At 51.2% G+C, this 25,482-nt stretch overlaps 1 protein-coding gene across 4 annotated transcripts in view; it reads left to right on the top strand.

Moving 5' to 3' along the window:
• The window catches only part of LOC146859616 (uncharacterized), a 398,593-nt gene that overhangs the window by 251,239 nt on the left and 121,872 nt on the right, over positions 1 to 25,482 (top strand). For all 4 annotated transcript variants that reach the window (XM_085646633.1, XM_085646634.1, XM_085646632.1 and 1 more), the window contains one exon: positions 6,922 to 7,639. In XM_085646633.1, coding sequence (XP_085502759.1) covers positions 6,952 to 7,639 — 688 coding nt within the window. In that variant the 5' untranslated portion in view covers positions 6,922 to 6,951. The remainder of the gene's footprint in view (positions 1 to 6,921; positions 7,640 to 25,482) is intronic.

Raw genomic sequence — 25,482 nt, 5'->3', positions numbered from 1 at the left:
TACCAGATCGGGTGCGGGCCTGCATCCAAGAGGAAGTATCCAAGATGCTCACGCTCGGGGTCATCGAGCCCTCGGACAGCCCCTGGGCCAGCCCGGTCGTGCTGGTCCCCAAAGCTGCTACCCCCGGCACTACTCCTGAGCTCCGATTCTGCGTCGACTATCGGGGCTTGAATGCTGTCACCAGAACCGACGCTCATCCCATCCCCCGAGCGGATGAATTGATCGACCGCATGGGGGCTGCCCGCTACCTCAGCATCTTCGACCTGACAGCGGGCTACTGGCAGATCGGTCTCACACCCCGGGCCCAAGAACGGTCCGCCTTTTCTACCCCCGATGGCCACTACCACTTCAAAGTCATGCCCTTCGGCATGAAGAATGCCCCAGCTACTTTTCAGCGACTGGTGAACCAGGTCTTGGCGGGGCTCGAGGAGTTCAGCGCCGCCTACCTGGACGATATCGCTGTGTACAGCCGCCACTGGTCCGACCACCTCCACCACCTCCGAGAGGTCCTGCAGGCCCTCCAGCGGGCCGGCCTCACAATCAAGGCCGGCAAGTGCCAAATTGGTCAGGGATCCGTGACCTACCTCGGACACCAGGTGGGAAGCGGTCTGGTGGCCCCTCTGCAACTCAAAATCGCTGCCATCCAGTCCTGGCAGCCCCCAGTCACGCAGACCGAGGTCCGAGCCTTCTTGGGGCTCACCGGCTACTACCGGCGGTTCGTGAGGGACTATGGCAGCATTGTGGGGCCCCTCACGGGACTCACATCCAAAAACCACCCGAAGAAGATCAACTGGACCCCAGACTGTCAAGCGGCCTTCGAGAAGCTGAAAGCCGCCATGTGCACTGCCCCTGTGCTCCAGGCCCCCGACTACAGTCGGGAATTCATTGTGCAAACAGATGCCTCCGACCATGGCATCGGGGCGGTCCTCTCCCAGCTGAACTCCGAGGGACTTGACCAACCGGTGGCCTTCATCAGCAGACGCCTCCTGGCCCGAGAACGGCGCTGGAGCACCATCGAGAGGGAGGCCTTCGCAGTGGTGTGGGCCCTCAAAAAGCTCCGGCCCTATCTCTTCGGTACCCACTTCCGGGTGCAAACAGATCATCGACCCCTGCAATGGCTAATGCAGATGCGGGGGGAAAACCCCAAACTATTGCGCTGGTCCATCTCCCTGCAGGGGATGGACTTCACTGTGGAACATCGACCGGGCCAAGACCACCCCAACGCAGATGGCCTGTCACGCTTTTTCCGCCTCGACGAGGAAAGTCCCCAAGAGGATGGGTGACTCTCCCCGCCTTCAGCTGGGGGGGACGCATGTTGGACAGGCCACATGAAGGGCTTGCTCCCTCCCCGCATGACAGGGCCCAAGCCCCGGCCCTCCAGGTGTTACCCACAGAAACAACCCGCACCCCGTCTCCAGACGGAACTCCTGCCCCCGGACATCTCTGTATCATGGGGCCGAACCACTACCGGCTCCCTCGGCCGGACCGGCCGCCATCTTGGACACTGCACCACGAGGCCGCGTGGCCTCAGCTCGACCCTAACCCTGGGCCTGGCCAGGCCCCGACATCCCGGCACCACCATCCACCCAGGAGGTGAACGGACCACTTGGCAGGTCGATGGGAGAAAGAAGTGTCGATGGCTCTCCCCCGCCAGCTGCCGATCGCCCTCCAGCTCCCCCGGGCGCTGGCTCCACCCCCCTGCTGGGTGTCTGGGCTCCCTCATCCCGGACCTCCCGACCTCCAAGTGCGAGGGTCCGGACATCAAAGGGCGCCAGACCTATAACTAGGACAGCTCCAGAGCAGGAAGGCAGTTGTATCCTGGAGTCGAGAGACACCGAGAAGAACTCATCCTTGACGGACTACCGGCGCTGCCGTAGCCCTGCCTTGGGAACTATCGTCCTGCTGGCGCTGGCGCTGCCGCTGCCTTCTACATCCTCCATCCTCGTCGGGACCTGCTGGCGCTGCCGCGGACCGTTGCAACCACCACCTTTGTCGGGACCTGCTGGCGCTGCCGCGGACCGTTGTAACCACCACCTTCATCGGGACCTGCTGGCGCTGCCGCGGACCGTGTAACAACCACCTTCATCGGGACCTGCTGGCGCTGCCGCGGACCGTGTAACAACCACCTTCATCGGGACCTGCTGGCGCTGCCGCGGACCGTGTAACGACCACCTTCACCGGGACCTGCTGGCGCTGCCGCGGCCCGTCCAGCTAGAACACCGAGCTCGAGGATTGTGAGCTATCCATCATCGCATCTACCAGATTGGTAACCAGACTGTCCCGCTACCCCCTTTCCCAACCAAGAGACTAGAATCGAGGGGACCCCTGAGTCCAGACCTCCTTGTACCATTCTATCGTACCTAAGAGATCGCTTATAAAGAACGTTAAACCTTATCCTTGTGTGGTGTACATCTGTGGGGGGGAAGTTACTCGTCTGTACGATCGCTGGAGACGGCTCTCCCCGGAGACCTCTCCCCTTGTCCTCGGCCGACCCTCCCGGTCCGTCTAACATCACGGTTAGGTATTTAACTACAGACATGGATTGTGAATGTATACATATGATGTAGTGTTCGACTTTAAGTCATTCACAAGTGTTTTTCATGACGCCGCCACTTTAATTTCAAACTATTACTGAATGAGCCTTAATTTTTCTAGACTTTCCTTCTTTTTCTTTAGAGGAGGTCCAAGGAGCTTTGTCTTCTAGTTTACAATAGACACCTCTGCTGTAGACGTTAAAGCCATCACCGTTTGTTTTTGATCTCCGACAAATGCTCTAATGATGCCTACAGTTGCCAAAACTCCCTTTCTCACTGTTCATTAGGACTCTGGCAGTTTTTACTAGTGTGGGCGGGGGAAGAACGGTGTATAAAGCAAATGTATAGATGGCAAGATTACATACCAATGGCCAGTCTGAACTTGCCTGTCCTTTACAATTCATCTGATAACAGGATTTCACACTGCTCTTCCTGTCTTTACATGCGAGCTTGCGCACTCTCAAGTGTTAAAGGTTTCCTCCTTCAGCCAGGTTTGTGTGTCTCGCCGTAGTCTTTTCGTGGGTACTGGCACCCAGTTCACAGCAGTCATGTAAGGCATCTACCTGTGAAGTATAGCCTCTAGAGAAATATCCCCCACGTCTGCTGGTTCACGCGAGTCCACTGCTACAGAGAGAGCGCTAGTTATTCCCTTGTCTGGTGATCCTAACTGCAACTTTTCTGTGACTGCTGAATTGGTGTCATTGAAATATGTTTACACAAATAAGCGCTGGCAAAGCCAAAAGTTCTTTCCTTTGAAATGCGTTAGCTAAACATTTAGCTTTGCTAATGCTTCATAATGTATACAGATGCAAGCAACAAGATGCTATATCTGTCCTTTTTAAGTCTCGCCTACCTATTGCGTTTACGCAATCGCTATGCGAGACTCTAGTAAGAGGGGCATTTCAAAGTGCTCCCAAAAGTGGATTGCATGGCGACCACGCGCACAATCACGTGCATCGTGCCGCCATGCAATCCGTTTGGGGAAGCGCTTCAGCCCACTGGCGCGTGCACGTGTAGCCACAGCCTCGGCATCATACTTCAAAGGGTCCGCTCCCCCGCCCAGAATGCACTCCCCCACCCCCGCCACAGCATGCTTTTTCGGTCTTTTTTTATTGTCTCTTAGTACGTCCCTTTTCTGTCACTATCAATGCCTCTTTCTCGAGCTCTTTCGTTTTCCCATTCTCTCCAGTTCACTTTCACTGTCTCACTAGCCCGCCTTTTCTCTTCTTGTGACTTGTTTTAATCTCTTTCACCACCCACATTCTTACTATAACCACCCAGGGGGCGATCTGAATCTTAACCCTCCTGTTTTCTGGGTCTCTCCAGCCACTTTCCTCCCTTCTGGAGACACCCTCTTCACAACCTACTTCTGTGCTCTCCCTTGTCCCTAGAGTTGATCTCTCTCTAAGTTACCAAGCACTCTCTCCACCCTAGCTCATGTGTTTATTACCCTTCTCTACCCGGACACTCTCGCTCCCCTCCAACACCCGCTCCTCGGTGATCTCACCGCCCCCCCACCACCCCCACTCTGTTCTAGATATCTCCTCCACTCTCTTTCTTTCAGAACTGTCTTTATCCACATCTCATCCACCGAGATCTCGCACCCCTCCTGCACTCCTCACTCTTTGCTCGGTGTCCCCTCCACCTCTCACAGCTCTCACTGACCCGTACAGACTTTTTAAAGCATGTTGCAGCAGGATAGCTCTGTGCGCTACTGTGCCTACTGCCAACAGTCTGTCTGCAGCCTGCTAGTCCCAGATTCCCATCTTGGTCTCACTCCTACTTCTGTCGTGGCACGTTGGACATAAAACCACTTTCCATGTTTGGACAATCATAAACAATGTTATTTGTAGCGCCATGAAGCCGCGAGACTGTTCTAGGAAGCTTTTTGCTCGATATTTGATTATTATTGACTGAATGAATGGTGTAGTGTGTCAGTCCTTTACTGTGATGAAGGTGGGCGGGGGGCGCTCACTCATGAGAAAGAGGCGCTGGCATGTCACTTTTCTCCCGTGAAGCCTAAAAATGTTGCTCTTCACTGGGGTAAAGTTCTTTTACATGTCGAGATTCCACTTACAGAAGACTTTTCTTGTGGGCGTCAGAGAGCTCTCCGTATAACAAGCATTGGCATAGCCAATAGGTCTCGCTTTTGGGACCTTATAAGTATTTAGTTATGCAACTGTTGCATGGCTAAACACTTATAAGGTCCCAAAAGCGAGACCTATTGGCTATGCCAATGCTTGTTCTTCTTGGCACTGTTAAACGTATTGATTAACTCAATGCTAGCAAAATGTTATACTAAAAAATGGCATATGCATACATAACAATTTAGAGGTGCTTTGGGACAGCCTTTTGTCTGTTCGAGGTTCAGTCATGGCCTGCTTCTGTCCATGACAGCATACAGCACAAAGCAATGGGTCAACCCTCTTCAGCCGTTTGTCTGTTTGAGTGTCAGTCATGTTCTGCTTCCGTCCATGACTGCATACGGCACAGATGAATGGGTCAACCCTCTTCAGCCGTTTGTCTGTTCGAGTGTCAGTCATGGCCTGCCTCTGTCCATGACCGCATACGGCACATAAGAATGGGCCCACCATCTTCATCCATTTGTCTGTTTGCGTGTCAGTCATGGCCTGCCTCTGTCCATGACCGCATATGACCGCATATGGAACATAAGAATGGGCCCGCCCTCTTCATCCATTTGTCTGTTCACGTGTCAGTCAGGGTTGCTTCTATCCATGGCTGCATACAGCCCAGAGGAATGGGTCAATCCTCTTCATCCATTTGTCTGTTCGAGTGTCAGTCATGGCCTGCCTCTGTCCATGACCGCATATGGCACATAAGAATGGGCCCACCCTCTTTATCCATTTGTCTGTTCGCCTGTCATTCGGGGTCTGCCTCGGTCCATGACAGCATACAGCACAAAGGAATGGGTCCGCACTCTTCAGCCGTTGCTCTATTGCCTTGTCTGTGATAGCATGTCAACTGATCGCACGTGCACATCAGCCTGAAAAGGATTGCGCGTCTGTGCCAGGGCTGCTGGGCCAGTTCCTTAGATTTCCATTTTCTTCCTGTATATTTACTTTCCTTTCTTTGATTTTGTGTTGGCTCCCCAGACAGGGCCAACCCTGTCTGGCCAGTCCAGGGTGAAGTTTGTTGTTCGGCCATCTTGGAATGGTATTGTGCACAGAGTATCACTATTTTATCATTGTGGGTTGCCCAACACATTGCTTAGGATGGCGGCACCGTTGGACCTTTTCAACAAATCTACACTCTGGCAATACCTTTCCAGGATGGCTGTGCACTTTCATGTTTAATTTAAAAAAAATATATATATTGTAAGCATTTGCCACCATGTTTACGAAGTGACATGTTTTGTCCGTGCTAGAACTATTTGCATTGCCAATACTTCTTTAAAATACTTTACCACTAACATCCAATAGGGCTAATGGAATACAACTCAAGATGGCCTGCATGACCCATAAGGCCCTTCATCACAAAACCCCCAGCTACTTTACACAAAAGCTAGTACCTTCTGGATGGTGCAGAGACTCCTGAAGCATGAGCTCACTACTGTTGAAACCACAATCCTTCCACAAACAGAGAATGTGTTGCAGAGCCTTCTCTGGTGTTGCACCGAAGATTGGGAGCTCCTCACCTCCAGATGTAGGACGAATACCCCCCTCCTACGCCTTCAAAAAAGAAGTGAAATCTCTTCTAGTGAACAAATTCATTCCCTAAAACACTAAACTTTATGTCACTGTTAGCAAATTATATGCTACTGTCTACATATTTTTACATTGAATGTCGTTTACCGTGTGTATGTATATTACCCCCAACCATCTAACGTTTCCGTACATTGTGATGTAAAGCGCTCTGATACCCTCTAGGGTCATGTTCGCGCTATATAAAACGTTATAAATAAAATAAATAATTCTTTATTTTGTTTTGCATCATTTGATAGTGTATTGGAACGCAAGTGTTCCCTCCCAGGATTCTGACTAGGTACTCAGTCCTGTTCATCAATCGGACAATGACCGAGCCCACCACTATGGTGGGACCCCTACCCGGCTGTCTCTTATATCTTCAGTTTGAAGAGTCCTTCATCTGCTGCACTCTTGTTTCTTTCCAGTGCTCTCTCCAGTCCTTTAAGGTGCATCCTATGAGCTTTCCCTCCAGTACTTCCTGGAACTGCTGCCCCCTCTTGCTCTGCCATATCCGCCTCCTTTCTTTGTTGCTTTCTCCTTTGCCCTGTATGTACAGTGCATGGACAAACAGCCGACAGCACACAAAACAGACCCCCTAAGTCAAGTCATAGCCAGTGAGGTCTGTTCTGACGATGGAGCGGTTGCTTGCATTTGCTAATGTTCTGTTTCTTTATTTTATTTAGTGGAGCTTCGTGCACAAGCGCCCCGTTGCAATGAGTGACACAGACACAGACCAAGATACGTCTGAGCATCAGCGCCTGGTGGGGTCTGGTGAGGCACAAGAGGCTGTGACCCAGATCAAGAGGCAGGACCATCCACTCTGCATTGCCCCGACCAGGAGGAACATACTCGTCATGAGTGGTGGCATTGTGCTGCTGAGTGTCCTGGCGGCGTCCACAGCCTACCTCTCTGGTATGTCGGCCTCCACTCTGGTGGATGTCACATCAGACTGTGGGGTTGTCCGGGGCACTCATAGCAGCCTAGCGTATTCCTTCAAGGGGATCCCCTATGCCAGGCCACCAGTTGGACCCTTGAGATGGAGGCCACCGCAGAGCCTAAGTGGCTCCTGCTGGAATGGGACCCTCGACGCCACCAAGTTCAAGTCCATGTGTGCCCAAGTGCAGCCTCTCAGTGCCAATGGGACAGTGATGGGCTCGGAAGACTGCCTCTACCTGAACGTGTGGACACCCTCCGTGGGGCCACAGGCCAAGCTACCAGTGATGGTCTGGATCCATGGTGGTTACCTGCACATCTTCAGCGGGTCGGAGAAGGGCTACTCTCCCACTGAAGAGTTTACTGCGAAGACCAACGTCGTCCATGTCAGCTTCAACTACCGACTGAATGCTTTTGGCTTCATGGCGCTGCCAATGCTGCGAGAAGGGTCTCCAACCAATACTTCCGGTGAGTGTCCTTTCCGTATGGTACTTGCATGAGTTCTCCCTGTGCAATTTGACTTACAAAACCTAACACTCTGTTACTGCCTGCCAGCCTGTCCCATTCTACCGACAGATCCAGGTGTTTCCGCTTTGCCCCCACGCAGTCATGTACTATAGGGTCATCATGTTCTAAATTCCATATTGTGACCCCCATAGAAAGGGAACAGATACTCTGTATGGAGGCTAGCTCCCCCCTTGTGAGAAAAACAAAACTGAAGGACCTGGGCGACAGGCTGCTGGGATCAAAAACATGTCCAGATAATTTCTGCCTTATCCCCCAACACAGGTGCTGATGTGCACAAGTTGTATGCATAACTCACAAGGAAGACCCCAAGAGCCCAACGTCCTGTGCCTGCCCCTGTCAAGCGGTTACCTCTGAGCTGCAAGTGAAGTGTAATTTACCTCTGTGCAGAGTCCACCTCACAGTACCATGAACATATGCTCTGAGCACACCCATTCCCATGTGTCTCTGAACTTGCAGTGCGGTCAGGGTGGCCACCCCTCGTCCTACACCTTGCATACTTCCCAGCGAGTAGATGGGCGCATACATCCACAGCCACAGCGATGGCGTCTACACTTGAGTGACAAGGGGCAGAGTCTATCCACGACACTGCAGCCCCCTCGAGAGGTACTTGGTTGATTCTGAGGCGCGTTCAGAGGTTTGCATCTGGCATGGATGGCATGTGTGCTTTGGCATTTGTAACTGTGCACATTGGTGAATCGGTAGCAAGCGGTGTAACACTAGGGTTGGTTTAACATGACCTAACCAATGTGTCTCTGAGTGTCTGGGCCGCAGTGTTCTGCATTATGTATAGCCTGGCTGCTCTATATAGAAGATAGTGCAGTAATACAAAGTGTACAATGTAGTCCCCAAGACCCTCTCGGCGAGGTGGAGCAGGAGAGGAAGGATTGATTGCCTTCCTGAACGTACTTCACAGCAAGGAGGAGTTTATTATTTGTCGGTGGATGCGAGTGGCTGGTTGAGAAGGACACCCAGAGTGTATTCTTAGGGCTGATGTGGGCTGGCTGGCAGTGTAGGGAGGCCTTCTGGATGCTAAGATTTAGAGACGGGGGTCCCAAAATATAGCTGACGTGACTTTTCCCTCTCAGCATCTCAGAGCATCTCTTTCCATCTCATCTGCAGGTCTCCTGAGCAAGACAAAGACTTCATTGATAAATACTTAGATCTCATTGCCAGCTTGTCCACCACCCTCCTGGGGGACCTCACCCTTCCAGACAATACAAGCTCATGAAAAAACACACCATCCTCACCCTCTTCAACACACCCAGGACTTGATTCACAAAGGTATACGTTTGAGGCATATGAGCTGCAGATTACACACTTTTGCATAGATCGCCATCTGGTGTTGGGCCCGGATGTTTGCAGTTTGTTTTTCCTCTTGGAAAGTCTTTGGAAGTCACGAGGTCGGTGACTCCTCCTTTGGATCGTATTGCGCATGGGCTTCGGCTCCATCCTCAGATTGTTTTTTTCCGCCATCGGGCTCGGATGTAATCTTCGCGCTCCGGTTCCGAACATTTTCCAGTTCGACGATCGAAGCGGAATCCTCACCTCACATCGTGGTATTGTTTCGATCGCGATCTCCTCAATCAACGCACGTTCTTATCGACAAATCTTCGGTTCCAGTCGTCGACGGCGGCCTTCCGTCCTACCCAAGCTCCGGTCCCGGCTGATGGAAAGAACTCCATTCAAGAAGTGCCCTCGATGTGGGTCCAAATTCCCCCACACCGATCTTCATGAGGTATGCAACCTCTGCCTCTCCCCTGAACACGAGGATCGAGACTGTCCGGCCTGTAAGTCTTTCAGATCGAAAAAGACTATTCGGGACCGAAGAGCCAGACGAAACATGGCACACTCCTCGACCTCCGTTCCAGTCGATATCTTCGGAGACGACATCGAAGATCCGGGACAGCAGCGCACCAAAGAGGACCTCGTCAGTGCTTCCAAGGCCGACAACTCAGATGTGGAGGACATCACTCTGGCGCAGAGGGTCATGAGTAATATACCGCCCCCCACACCCGCGCCAACACCCAAAAAGGCTTCGGTCACGCCTTCGCCTCCGGGCCTAGGCAAGACCAGAGACACTGCTTCACACACCCCACCTTCGGGCCCGGTGAAGAAGCCAAATAAGCCTTCCGGTGGCTCGGGCTCGAGCCAGCCTGCCAGCGGTGCCGAGAAACACACTTCGGCACCGAAAAAGAAACCGGCCTCTACCTCGACACCGAGCTCCGCACCGAAGCCCTCGGGGTCGAAACACAGCGCTTCCGTACCGACGCCATCTTCGGTACCGACCAAACCCTATAAGGCCCTCGGCACCGACACTTCCAAGCCGAAGCCCACCTCGGCGCCGACCAAGAAATCGGAGGTTCCCAAGCCCAGTGCTAAGCAAACTGGCACGGACAAGCCTAAAAAGTCATCGGCCCCGAAGACTTCGGCGCCGACGGACCAAACACTGTCACAGGAACTATTTACACCGGATCCCTTACAAAAAACTCTCACCAAGGATCCAAAAACTGGACATTTGGCACTCTCTTCCAAAAAGAGACATTTTGACAAACTGGCTCCGCCTCCACCTCCAAAGAGGAAGGACTCTGCTACCTCCTTTCAGAATACCTTCCCCACCTCCTCCACCCTCTCCACCTCCGCCCCCTCTGCCTTTTCCACCCCCACCTCATCGCTCTCCGACCCCGTCTCCAGACGATGATGATCAGGGGGACCCATATCACGATACAGGGGATGTGCCCCAAGACCCCACCCCTACAGGATCCCCAGACCCATGGGACGACTACAATAACCCAGATATTGCCGACGTCCCACAAGATGACCTTTACCCTTCCAGGCCATCTCCACCGGAAGACTCATTAGGTTTCCACCATCTACTTCAAAGGGCGGCACACTATCACGGGGTAGAGTTGCACACTGACCCAGTGGAGGAGGATTTCCTCCTCAACACATTTGATACCACACATAGGTCTACCTCCATACTACCTATGCTTAAGGGGGTGGTAAAGCATGCGCCAGAGGTTTTTAAGGACCCAGTCAGGGCCAGGGTCATTAACCCACGCATAGAGAAAAAATACAAAGCTGCCCCCACAGATCCTGCCTATATCAAAGGGCCAGCGCCACTAGATTCCCTAGTGGTTTCCACTGCACGAAAAAGATCAAATTCCCAGGCGTCAGGCGAAGCACCACCACCTGACAAAGAGTCAAAGCTACTGGACGCATCAGGAAAGCGCACTGCGTCACAGGCAGCCAATATATGGCGTATCGCCAACACCCAAGCGCTATTGGCCAGATACGATAGGGCACATTATGATGAATTAGTAAACTTAATGCACCACCTCCCTGAAAGATATAAAACTAGGGCCAATGAATTAATTCAAGAGGGTAAGACAATAACTAACACCTCTATACGCTGTTCCTTAGATGCAGCAGACACAGCCTCCAGGGCCATTAATACTAGCGTCCTCCTCCGTCGCCATGCTTGGCTAAGAATATCAGGATTTAAACCAGAGGTACAAGCCTCCATCCTGAATCATCCCTTTGACCAAGAACACCTATTCGGCCCAAAGGTAGATGAGGCCCTCTAAAAATGAAGAAGGACACCGATACGGCGAAGTCTATGGGAGCCCTGCAGTCACACCCTCCTAGGCGCTCTTTTCGCCGCTGTTCCTTTCGGAGTACATCTAGAGGCTACTCCTCAGATAACGCATCCACTTCCTACAAATCCCCCACTCAGTCCACCTTCACAAGGGGTTATCAAAGAGGCGGCTATAGGGGCAATAATAATAAAGGCAGAGGCAAAACAAATACCGCCCGCTCTGCCACACCGCCTACCCAATGACTTCCCCCCGCTCCCTCCAGACCATCCCACTCCGGTCGGGGGCAGACTTCAACATTTCCTTCATGTTTGGGAGACCATCACCTCAGACAAGTGGGTGACCCAAATTATTCGGTCAGGTTACTGCCTGGAATTAACATCTACCCCCCCCCAAACATTCCACCCAGGCAACGCCCAATGTCACAAGAACATTCCACATTACTAAAGCAGGAGGTAATCTCCCTCCTACAAAAACAGACAATAGAACACGTTCCTGTCAACCAGCAAAATTTAGGGGTCTACTCCCTATATTTTCTAATACCAAAAAGGGACGAGACTCTATGACCTATTCTAGATCTCCGGCTCCTAAACACATACATACATTCAGACCATTTTCACATGGTAACGCTTCAGCAGGTGCTTCCGCTCCTCTCCCAGAACGACTTTCTCACCACACTGGACTTGAAAGACGCATACTTTCACATTCCAGTACACCATGCTCACAGAAAGTACCTCAGATTTGTAGTGGACGGACAACACTACCAGTTCAAGGTGCTCCCATTCGGAGCCACAACAGCACCACGGGTATTCACCAAGTGCCTAGCGGTAGTGGCGGCAAACCTCAGATGACAGCACATTCACGTCTTCCCATACCTGGATGACTGGCTGATAAAAGCCACTTCGTACAACCAATGTGTAAAAATGTGTAAATTTGATACTTGTATAGCGCACTACTCACCCGCAAGGGTCTCAAGGCGCTTGTACGAATACCGCTGTGGAACCCATCCTGGCTTTCCCTGTGAGGCGTCCACTCCTGGGCACCCCCAAGGTGGAGGCCAGGCATCCTTAGCGTTGTGGGGGCCGTTGTGGGGATTAAGCAAGCTATTGCCCAGAGTTGCAGAGTGGGACTCCATGATTGGAAGAGGCACCGAGGCGAGAATTATCAGGTCCGTGGAATTTTTGAGCCCAAGACCCGCCGAGGCAGGGAATTGAACCCTGGTCCCGGGCTAGACCTCTGCCTCAGGGTCTGCCGCTCCAATCATTGAGCCACACTTCTCCACACCGCCACTACAATCCAACTACTTCACCAACTAGGCTTCACGGTGAACCACCAAAAGTCCCAGCTAACACCATCCCACATAAAACAATACCTCGGTGCCACCATAGACACCTCAAAAGCAATAGCCTACCCCAATCCGGCCAGGATTGCAAGCATTCAGGCTTTGCGACACAACACTCCCTTCCAGCAAGAGTGTTTATGCAACTGATAGGGATGATGGCCTCTTGCATTTTCATAGTGCCTCACGCAAGACTCCAGATGCGTCCACTCCAAGAGTGCTTAGCGCGCCAATGGAACCAGGCCCAGGGGCAGCTGACAGATCTGGTGTTGGTAGACGGTCGCACCCATCGCTCTCTGCAGTGGTGGAACACCACAAACCTTTCCAGAGGTCGACCGTTCCTGGACCCGGTCCCACAAATAATCCTAACAGATGCATCGCTCTCCGGCTGGGGAGCTCATCTACTACACCTCACAGTGCAGGGCACATGGACGCCGCAACAAAAGTTACTCCACATCAACCATCTGGAGTTACTGGCAATCTTTCTAGCCCTAAAGTCCTTTCAAGGCAGTCCTCATTCGCACAGACAACATGACGGCCATGTATTATATACAAAAACAAGGCAGCACACACTCTCCACAGCTCTCTCAATTAGCAGAGAGCATATGGAGATGGGCAATTCCACACAAAATCTTTCTCCTAGCCCAACATGTCCCAGGAGTCCAAAACACTGTGGCAGATCTGCTCAGCAAACAGACACAACAGATCCACGAGTGGGAACTTCACCCACAGGTTCTTCATCTGTTCTTTCAAATGTGGGGGCATCCACAGATAGACCTCTTCGCCACCCATGAAAACAAAAAATGCCCAAGCTTCACCGCCAGATACCCACACCCATTGTCCAAAGGAAATGCGATATGGATGAACTGGTCAGGCAAATTTGCGTGCGCTTTTCCACCCCTCCCACTCATTCCATTAGTGGTGCGAAAGCTACAACAGCATTCCCTCACGCTGATCCTAGTAGCTCCAACATGGGCCAGACAACCGTTGTACACCACGCTGCTGGAACTCTCGGTAGTACCACACCAAAAGCTACACCTCTCACCATGCCTCCTAACCCAGAACCATGGAGAGATCAGGCACCCGGACCCAGCTCAGCTCAACCTTGCGATCTGGCTCCTGAAATCCTAGAATTCAGAAACCTAAACCTTCCCCCTGACTGTATGAACGTCATCAGAGAAGCTAGACGCCCCACCACTAGAGCCTGCTACGCTGCCAAGTGGAAAAGATTTGTTGTTTATTGCCATAACAACACAATCAATCCTCTAGACGTGTCTATACAACACATCATATGCTACTTACTCCACCTACAAAGGTGTAATCTAGCATATACCTCCATTAGGCTACACCTCGCAGCAATTGCAGCTTACCTACAAAACAGGCAGCACCTATCACTTTTCAGAGTACCTGCCAATAAAGCCTTCATGGAAGGCCTAAAAAGAATAATTCCCCCCAGAGTACCACACTCACCTGTGTGGAACTTAAATATCGTTCTCACAAGGCTAATGGGGCCTCCCTTCGAACCTTTGCATAAATGGGAACTGCAATTTCTCACATGGAAGACAGCTTTCCTTGTAGCCATCACTTCCCTTAGAAGGGTCAGTGAGATACAAGCACTTACCATACAAGAACCTTTTCTTCAAATGCACCAGAACAAGGTTGTTCTCCGTACCAACCCAAAATTCCTACCTAAAGTCATTTCCCCTTTTCACCTAAACCAATCTGTAGAATTACCAGTATTTTTCTCGCAACCTCAGACTGTTGCAGAAAGGGCTCTACACACGCTATTTGTCAAACGAGCCTTACTTTACTATATCCAAAGAACACAACCTTTCAGAAAGACCAAACAACAGTTTGTCTCTTTCTCTCCACCACACAAGGGCAACCCCATCTCAAAATCAGGGATAGCTAGGTGGATTGTAAAATGCATCCAGATTTGCTACCACAAAGCAAAACTAATGCTATCCGTTCCCCCTAAAGCCCATTCTACACGGAAGATAGGGGCTTCTATGGCATTAGATGATATCTGCAAAGCAGCTACATGGTCAACACCGCACACTTTCACTAAACACTACTGTGTAGATGTGCAAACCAAGCAACAAGCTAGTGTGGGCCAGGCTGTACTAAAAACACTATTTCAAACCACTGCAACAGATACCGGTGGTCGCCGCTAAGGTTGGGAACTGCTATATAGTCTATGAAAAAGTGTGTAATCTGCAGCTCATATGCCTCGAACGGAATATGCTACTTACCAGTATGCATCTGTTCTTGGCATGTAGAGCTGCAGATCTACACACGCCCACCCGCCTCCCCGGCTACCTGTATCTGTTCCAGTCTATCTTATTTAGATACAACACACATGGGTTTCTTCACTGTTACTACTACGCTCCATCTTTCCCTGCTGGCGAAAAACAATCTGAGGATGGAGCCGAAGCCCATGCGCAATACGATCCAAAGGAGGAGTCACCGACTTCGTGACTTCCAAAGACTTTCCAAGAGGAAAAACAAACTGCAAACATCCGGGCCCAACACCAGATGGCGATCTATGCAAAAGTGTGTAGATCTGTAGCTCTACATGCCAAGAACAGATGCATACTGGTAAGTAGCATATTCCTTACAGGACAGGCCAATCTTTGTATGTGCAGAGCTCTCCGCCCGACTGTGGAATGTCCGTACTTGTAAACCTGTGTGGAGCTCTGCGCCCCACTGTGGAATGTCCGCACTTGAAACTCGTGCGGAGCTCTGCGCCCGACTGTGGAATGTCCGCACTTGTAAACTTGTGCGGAGCTCTCTGCCCGACGGTGGAAGGTCCGCACTTGTAAACTTGAGCGGAGGTCTGCGACCATCTGTGGAAGGTCCGCACTTGTAAACTTGTGCGGAGCTCTGCGCCCGACTGTAGAAGGTCCACACTTGTAAACTTGTGCGGAGCTCTGCACCCGACTGTGGAATGTCCGCACTTGTAAACTTGTTCGGAGCTCTGCGCCCGACTGTGAAATGACCGCACTTGTAAATTTAATTTAAAAAGCTATTTGGTGAATACTGAAAAGCATAAACTTACACAAACATGTACGTTTACCTTTCTGAATCGGGTCCTCAGTGTGGTACAGTATACCGCACAACCAAGACACTCCAAAGACCACACTCCTGACCATGTCTTCTCAACATCACCAACAGTCCAATTCAGGTCACCCATACCACTGGACTCGGCTGACCACTTTGCCATCCCTACCTCCCTACTCGTGTTTACCAACTGTTAGACCTGGCACCTTGGCGTGAGTCTCCCTTCCACTTTTTGTCGCTGTGCCTCCTGTGTTTTTATGGTGTTGGACGCTCAGCGCACTGTGCCACAGCCAACCAGTGCCACAGTGCAAGTGCTCCCTATGTAAAATGTATATGTTGGTTGGATTCCATGATTGGCTTATTTGGTTTACTATCAGACCCCAGTAAAGTGCACCAGGAGTGCCAGGGCATGTAAATACAAATACCGTTGGTGGGCTTGCAGCACCAGTTGTGCCACCCACAGAAGCGGCCTGGTAAAATGTGTCTAGGGTCTGCCATTGCAGAACCTGCGTGCAGTCTGGTACTGACATGCTGACTGGCAAGTGCCCACACTTGCCAGTCCCTAAACCTTCCCTTAGCTTCATGTTAGTCACCCCTCTGGTAGGCCCAAGGGCAGGGTGTGTTGTAAGCATAAGGTAGGACAAGCCCTGATGTGCTGGCATGTCCAAATAGTGAATGACCACCATTTTCGTTGTTCACTATTGCAAGGCTACCCTGTTCTCATAGGCCAGAATGGCCGGTTAGGATTGTTACATCCTATGAACCTAACCGGCCCTGGGAACATGGTAGAAGATCGAGTTTAGTATGCCTGAACTCGGAATAATAAGGTACATCTGTTCGTAAGGTTTATTTTAATATTCTGCGTTTGCAAATGCCACTTTTAGAAAGTTGGCCTTTGCTTGCCTAACCATTTCAGCCCGCCTCTGCGTGATGTGTATCTGCTGTCTGGCTTGCGTGAGTGACAAGGCTGGGGGAATCCAGATGGGCAGGGCTAGGTAGCCTGGTGGTGAATAGAAAGATTGACAGGTAGATGGGTGGGAGGGGTACACCTGGACTCTGAGTAGGACGGTGCTCTGCCACCACAATGCCGGCTCCGCCCCCGGTGGAGCGTCTGATCACTCTGCCCTGCACTCTGAAGGAAGAAGCCTGCATCGCGTTAACAAAGTGCTCCAGAACTGGACTGAACTAGGCAAGGGCCCCCCTGGCCTGGGAGAACAAAAGAAATGCAGTATAAATGTAGGAGCCCTGCTCCTAAGAGATCAGATCCGCTTTTGACCCAAGAAGAATCTCTGCCTGAGGAGGAGGCACCGGGAAAGCTGTAAGGAGGAAGACTGTCCCTATCCTGGGGGACTGGCCTGCAGTGGTGACCTTGCTGCCAAAGGAGAGAAGAGGAACCTTTTCTAAAGACTTTGCTTTATTTTTACTTTCAAGAAACTTGTGCTTTTCAAAACGATCTCCAAGGGTTTGGAAGCGAGCTTGCCCCCTGAACTGAGCCCCAGGGCCATTGGGCTCAACCTGACCTTCACTTGCCCGCTGCTGGACTGTGGTGTTCCTTCCCTCGCCGGAGTCGTGACTCTTGTGCCCCCAGCCCCTCCTTGAGCCGTGACCTGACTGCTTAGCCGCCCCTGCCTTGGGAAGAGCCTTGCTCGATCTGAGCCGCTCCCCCGACGCCGTGCTGGGCTGCCCCCGTCACCTCGCTCGCCGGAGGCTCGCTGCGCACCTTCACCCCTCCCGCCGGAATCGGCGTTGTGAGCATCTCCAAGCCTCGGACGGCCCGGACGTAGACTGCGTGCCCGGCTGCCCTGCTTTGTTCACTTGCCACCTGTAAACACCCCCGCTCTTGCCGTGAGCCTGAAGGATCAGATCCCCCTCGTGAAGTGTGGGAGCCCCGGACGCCGCCTCACCCTTCTAACGAAGAGCCGCTGAAGTCCCGCACCCGCCTTCGCGACAAGAAACAAGGTACTGTACTTACGAACTCGACCGCGAGCTCGCATCGGATCCAGGGTCCGCAACGCTCTGTCTTCCCTGTCGTCTGCCGCGTGCTTCCTGGTTGACGCTTCAGCACGAAGTGCGCTGAGGCCAGCAGTCACCTTTGTGCCCGCATAAGAACTTTCCGTAACAAAGAGAACTTTTCCGTATTTATAGAAATTGTGGCCCCACCGTTTCACCGTTACTGGGCCGTGTACTAACTCTGCTGAAACTATATAAAAACCTTATTTTCGTATACAACCTGATTGGTGTCCGTTTGTGGTGCATGCAAGGGGTTTACTGTATGTATAATTGCACTTGCTTAACCGTGTACGCCTGAGGTTTAGCCTTGACTGCTCGCGCCACGCACCTAGAGGGTGAGCAGGGGTTATTCTGAGGAGTCATCCTTCGCCCTGACTAGAAGTAAAGGGTCCCTGCTTGTCGCTGGTTCGTACCTGCGCCAACCAGAACCCCCTCATTTCTAACACCAACAAACCAAGACAACCCAAAAGAGAAGACCAGTCCCTCAGATCCTTCAAATACTTCTTCATGGATAACCAAATGCTTGAACCCATCTCTCACCCTGTCAACTGCACGTCTGATGCCAACACCCTGCTAAACAACTTCAGCATCGCTTTGGAAAACTATGTGAGCATTCACACCACAATTAAAACACAGAGGTGCAAAGCCAAGCCTTTAGCACCCTGGTACTCTAAAGACACTGCTGACAGTAAAGACCCATCTGCAGACAGGAAAGGAAATGGATGAAAAACAGAACTCAAAGTTTCTCTTTGCACAACACTCAGACAGCTCAACACATCAGTCAGAACCAAAATATGATACAAACACCATCAATGAAGCCACCACCAGAGGCAGAACACCTTTCAAGACAATCAAGCAATGCATCACCCCCCTGCCAGACCCACCTATTTCTCACTCCACAGAAATGTGCAATGCCATCAACCACGTCTTCAGTGAAACAATGCATTAAGTCCGACATCACTTTGATAACACCAAGCTTTCTTCATCCCTTATGCCCAATCCTTCCCATAGAATCCACAAAGGTTATCCTTACAAGCCGTATCTCTCGCAGATCTCACCAATTCAGTCAACTTCCTCAAAGCCTCCATTTCTTATAAAGATGATGACTTACCCTTCATGAAAACTCTCTCTGGAGACGCTCTCTTACCCCTTCTTACCATTGCTCATAACTACCTCACTCAAGGCATCTTCCCAGAAGAACTCAAGACGGGCCAGATCCTCCCACTCGTAAAGAAACCTTCACTGGACCTTGATTAACTTGCCATCCACTGGACATGGCTCCCCTACCATTTATCGGCAAGATCATTGAAAAAGACGTCTGTGTTCGGCCACACATCATATTAATGCTTGGCATCTCCGGCAGAACTTCCAGTCTGGCTTCAGATCACGCTGCAACTGCCACCTAACACATCGAAGACAATGTTCTCCTGACCACATATGAAGATTACCCCTGCCTCCAGGTATTGTTGCCTCCCCAACTGCGTTCGACAATTCCACCTTCAAAAGCACACTGGAGTCTCAAATAGGATTCACCAGCAATTTCCTTTATTGGTTCTCCTTGTACCTTTAAAACCTACACCAGTTTGTTTGCACGGGCAACTCCAAGTCCCAAAAGATTCAGATTACCTGCGGAGTCCCCAAGTGTTCCGTGATGTCCCCTCTCATCATGGAGCTGCTTGTTGCTCTACCGCCATATAAAGATTCAATATTCACCAATACGCTGCTGATACACAACTGTGCTTGAAAGTCTCCAGCTCAACCCGACCAAGGTAAAACTCCTGTTATTTGCCAAGAACAGCAAATAAATCTAGATCAATAACATGAACCGTTACAGTTTCAAACCCCAACTTTCAACAAATGCAAAGCCAATTGGATGCCCCCTGGACACCAGCCTTGCCCTCAAGGAACAAAGTGCCAAAAAGACACATGCTCTGGAACCAGCTTTCTTAAATTTTTTTTTTTTTTTAAATAAAAGTAAAACCATTACCTGAGAAAACAACTTCAGAACCGCTGTTCAAGCCCTTGTTCTGACATTTGGATTGTGGTGCCCTGCTCCATGCCCCCCCCCCCCCCCATACTCAACCCTGGCCCCCCTCAATGTTATCCTACGTACTGCAGAACATCACATCCAGGGCATGAAGAAATAAGATCCCATCACCCACTTCCTGATAGGACTCCACTGCCCCCCCCCCTTGCTAGCTCAAACTCCGCTGCATTCCTTATAAAACCATCATGACCAGCATGCCCATCATCTTGTAGAGGGCTCTGGTGGTTCTTGCCACACCCGCAGCTTGAAAACTGTGTGCTGAGAAGCATAAAAAAGAAAATACAATTTTTGCCCTGGAGATTTCGACATGTTTTGATGCAGCCATCCCAAAGTTAGCATATACCACAAGGTTATAATGCATTTAAGAGTATATGGTTTGACCGCATTCACAAACATCCACAGAGAATGGACTCTGAGAGCTGCAGAGGGGTCCTGCTCATGCAGAAGCACCCCCTCACATAGTAAACCAAGCACCCTGCCCTCAGGATTGATAGGACCTGCCTTAGGGGTGACTGATAGGTTTAAATGTGTGTGCAGGAGAGATATAGTGAACCTATATCTCAGTGAGGGGTGCTAGCACCACCTCACCCAGGCTGCAGTAGCAGGCCTGTGGTGTCAGATTTAGTCGACTTCCCAGGGGTAGCATAATACATGCTTCAGCCCCTGGTAGGCCTGTGAAGTACCTATGCCCTTGGTACCTAAGGTACCATATACTAGGGGCTCATAAGGTACCACAGTATCCAATCACTAGTGCACCTAATATGCACTCCATGTTGTTTAGAGAGAACAGAGAGGCTGGGACCCTGATTAGCAGGGTCCCAGCTAGACTATAGCCAGAAACCAGTGTATATATCAGAAAAAAAGTGGGGGCAACATAAGAGGCATATCCTACTCTCCTACACACAGGAGTCTTCACTCACTAACCAATGGCCAGCATATAGCCTTGTGAATCTGCAGCCACCTGCCAGGGTGAGTTCTGCAGCCACATTAGTCTACAGCCATCGGCCGAGGGGCAGTCCTGGAGCTGCCGGTGTCTGCAGCCACCTGCTAACGGCCAGCATTTAGCCACGTGAATCCGCAGCCACCTGCCAGCTCTGGAGCCATATGAGTCTGCAGCCACCTGCCAGGATGAATTCCGCAGCCATATGAGCCTGCAGCCACCTGCTGAGAGCCAGCCCTGGAGCCAACTGAGCCCTCAGCCACCTGCTGAGAGCCAGCCCTGGAGCCACATGAGTCTGCAGCCACCTGCCGAGGGGCAGTCCTGGAGCTGCCGGAGTCTGCAGCCACCTGCCAACGGCCAGCATTTAGCCATGTGAATCCGCAGACACCTGCCAGCTCTTGAGCCACATGAGTCTGCAGCCACCTGCTGAGGGGCAGTCCTGGAGCCTTGCAAGCTTACAGCCACCTGCCGAGGGCCAGCCTTTGAGACATGCTAGTTTGCAGTCACCTGCCGAGGGCCAGCTGTAGAGCCACGCAAGTCTGTAGCTATATGCCGATGGCTAGCCTGAAGCCACGTAAGATTTCAACTTCGTGTTGAGGGCCAGACCTGGAGCCACATGATCTGCAGCCTCCTGCCCAGGCCGAGCCTTGGAGACATGGTAGTCTTCAACCAGCTACCGAGAACCAGCCCTAAAACCACGCAAGTCTGGAGCCAGCTGCTGAAGGCCAGCCCTGGAGCAACATGTGTCTGCAGCCACCTTCCAGGACCAGCCCTGGAATCACAGGAGTCTGCAGCCACCTGCCAGGGCCAGCGCTGAAGCTACAGAAGTCTGCAGTCACCTGCCGAGAGCCAGCCATCGAGCCATAGGAGTCTGCAGTTACCGGCCAAGGGCCAGCCCTGGAGCCACGCAAGTCTGCAGCCTCTTGCTGAGGGCCAGATCTGGAGCCTCGTGAGTCTGCAGCCTACTGCTGAGGACCAGCCCGGGAGACACAGGAGTCAGCAGTCACCTGCCGAGGGCCAGCTCTAGAGCCACAAAAGTTTGCAGCCACCTGTCAAGGACTAGCCCTGGAGCCACACAAGTCGGCAGCCAGTTGCAGAGGACTAGCCCTGGAGCCATGCTAGTCTGCAGCCGACTATCACTAAAGCCACGCGAGCCTGCATCCACCCGCCGAGGGCCAGCCCTAGAGCCACGCGAGCCTGCATCCACCCGCCGAGGGCCAGCCCTAGAGCCACGCGAGCCTGCATCCACCCGCCGAGAGCCAGCCCTAGAGCCACGCGAGCCTGCATCCACCCGCCGAGAGCCAGCCCTGGAGCCACGCGAGCCCTGCATCCACCCGCCGAGGGCCAGCCCTGGAGCCACGCGAGCCCTGCATCCACCCGCCGAGGGCCAGCCCTGGAGCCACGCGAGCCCTGCATCCACCCGCCGAGGGCCAGCCCTGGAGCCACGCGAGCCCTGCATCCACCCGCCGAGGGCCAGCCCTGGAGCCACGCGAGCCCTGCATCCACCCGCCGAGGGCCAGCCCTGGAGCCACGCGAGCCCTGCATCCACCCGCCGAGGGCCAGCCCTGGAGCCACGCGAGCCCTGCATCCACCCGCCGAGGGCCGGCCCTGGAGCCACGCGAGCCCTGCATCCACCCGCCGAGGGCCGGCCCTGGAGCCACGCGAGCCCTGCATCCACCCGCCGAGGGCCGGCCCTGGAGCCACGCGAGCCCTGCAGCCACCCGCCGAGGGCCGGCCCTGGAGCCACGCGAGCCCTGCAGCCACCCGCCGAGGGCCGGCCCTGGAGCCACGCCAGCCCTGCAGCCACCCGCCGAGGGCCGGCCCTGGAGCCACCCGCCGAGGGCCGGCCCTGCAGCCACCCGCCGAGGGCCGGCCCTGCAGCCACCCGCCGAGGGCCGGCCCTGCAGCCACCCGCCGAGGGCTGGCCCTGCAGCCACCCGAGCCTGCAGCCACCTGCTAAAGTACGCTCTGGAGACATCTTCCTCACTTGAAAATCGAGGACATGATAAGATCATTAAAGGACTACACCTGGTGTTGTGCTTGCACTCTCTTTGACCCGCAGACTTTGTTGGTGTCTGTATTACCCTAGTTCCATGTAAATGCGGAATGAGGTACTTACACTTTCAAATGTAACTGACTAATACAGTAGTGCAAGGGCCTTCTGTTTTTCATGATATTTCTTTCAGCTACCCTACTTGCTACCTGTAATTAAAGACTTAAGGGCTGATGTAGAGTTTGGTGGACGGAATGTTATTCTGTAAGGCCTAGTACTTTACAAAGCGGGATTTTGTTTTTGAAAACACAAAACCTAATGACCCCCCCGCCCCCACAAACCGCAGGGGTCACTGTTGACCTCCCCTCTCTAAATTGGGCAGGCAGATTAATGGCCAAACCTCTGACAGCCTTTAGTTTATCCGCCCATCGGAGGAGTAAGTCAGCGATGGAGTAATCTCGATTGCTGACATACTTAAGGTCCGAACAGACATAAAAACCCTAAGCGCAATAGACACGAGACCTATGCGACTAAGAAGGATTTCCATCAATTACCAAAAAATTGGTCAGTGTCATCGTGTGGATATCCTTCCTTCCCGCCACTGAACCTCCATGTCACAGAGGCAATATCTGTGGATCGGGTATCGACCAGGTCACCAAAATCACACAAGGAGGGAAAGAGGAGACAAAGATCACTTGCTCATCTGACGTCGAACCTTAACTTGAGGTAATGAGTTTTGTAAATGATGTAAATACAAAAATGAATGAAGAAGTGTGCAGTGCATAAAGATGAAGTTAAAAAAGGAGTTAGAGGAAAGAAAACTTTTATTCTAGGTATCCCGACTAATCCTTGATTAAAAATGGTGCAGAAACAGCTTTGAACACATAGGCTGTCTCACAATACGGTCGACATGTTTCAGCCTTTCCGACTGTTAGTCGTCGGCTTTCTTCAGGACCTTAAACCATATTTGTATTGCTGCTGCAACAGTAAAAGTGAAAAATTAAGTGAAAGATACAACCTTCTAGGTTTACTTATATTACCTACACAGAACAAGAAGAAAAAACAACACAATGTCTGTAGTGAATACGTGACTTTCCTGAGGCAACTCATGTAAAAGTTACTTGTCATTTTAGATCAATTTAGAACTATAAATTAGTCAACCAAACTTTTCGTTAACTCGATGTGCTTACCTGTCTTGCATAAGGAGAAAACCTCACCTCACCCGGTGACTACTCAGGTAAACGGAGGCCCGCCCTAGAAAAGAGGGGAATTGTTTCTTATGAACAAGGGAAACTGTAAGAAATGACTTCTACTTCTATCCCTCGTTGTAGTTACTGTCTTGTGAATTACATATTAATCCAAAAATGGGCTTGGATAGGACATGACTTAAAATACCTAAAAATGACTTTGGTGTAATTGTAAAAAACTCTAACTTTATCGTGTACATACCCAATATTAATATGGAATTAGTGGTGAAAAAAGAAAGAGTCTCTTTAAATGACACCATCTATGCTATCTTAATTGAAATACAAGTATTAGAAGCTCAAATTAAAACCACTGTTACAGCCACCCTGTTTAAAAAGAACCAAGAAGAATCGAATAAAACCAACAATGAGCTTAAAGATTCGATACTTGTATCCAAAATTGAGAAATTCAAGAAAGATTTGGCAAAATTCAAACATGAAGTGGTCTACCCATATACGAGTGATACCTATACTCCACCCGAATTTAACAATAAAGGACGCAGATATGGTTCAACCTACTCGGGGAGTAGCTCTGAAGATAACACAATAGACACTGAAGTTTCAGAAACGAGCAGACAACAGTTCAGGGGTCGAGGGAATAGATGGAACTGGAGAGGACCGTATACACCCCAGTTCCAACAATGGTGGCCACCCACACCAAGGGGCTATCCACCCCAACAGTTTCAACCATTACCCCCAGGCCCTTTTCAAATGCACCAACAAGATCCTAACAATCCATCTTTTTTAGGGTTCGGTCCTGGAAGGTCCAGAGGCAGAAGAAGAAGTCGACAGCCGCAAGTGCATTGGAATCAACCGCTAACCATGCCCCAACAAATGAGCACACGCAGTCAATCCAAGAAAAAACAACCATAATCGGGAACGAGCACAGAAGCAGTTTAGTAATAAACTTGAGTAAAAAGATTTTGACGACTGATGAAGAGTCTGTTCTCAATAGAGGTCTTGGCTTTGTAACAACGAAAGATGGAGATGACTTTCAAGTCCAATGTGAACTTGCCAAATATTTCCGCAAGATACGTCTACACTATTTTTTCAAGGACAGGGACCTAACTAAACCCTTTGTAGATAGTACTAACACTGGTCTCAAGAAACGGTCTACTTTCAATCCCCCTTTATAAAGTGTACCGCCACAAGTACTCATTTTTGAAAGAGCAGTAGTGGAAGAGATCACGACTCTATGTGAAAATAAAAACAAAGGAAGCAGTTACAGTAACTTAGCAAAGAAAGAACAAATCGCGTTACGCGCTCTCACACAAGATCATGCTATAACAATCAAGCCCACTGACAAAGGCGGAGCTATCGTGATTTTGGAGACTGAGGCATATCGACATGAATGTCAGAGACAACTAGGAGATAGGAGGTTCTATCGCCCTCTCAAAGAGGACCCAACAGAAAGAATCAAGAAAGAAATCACAGAAACAGTAGAAGAGGCACTCAATGAAGGTTGTGTCACACCACAGGAGGCCGCCTTCCTCCAGACTCCTTACCCTGTGATGCCTTATTTTTACACTCTACCCAAAGTACACAAAATTCAACGAC

The sequence above is a fragment of the Triturus cristatus genome, chromosome 3_1, assembly GCF_964204655.1.
Source record: "Triturus cristatus chromosome 3_1, aTriCri1.1, whole genome shotgun sequence".
NCBI classification, from domain to species: Eukaryota; Metazoa; Chordata; class Amphibia; order Caudata; family Salamandridae; genus Triturus; species Triturus cristatus.
This window is presented reverse-complemented; position numbering and strand designations above follow the sequence as displayed.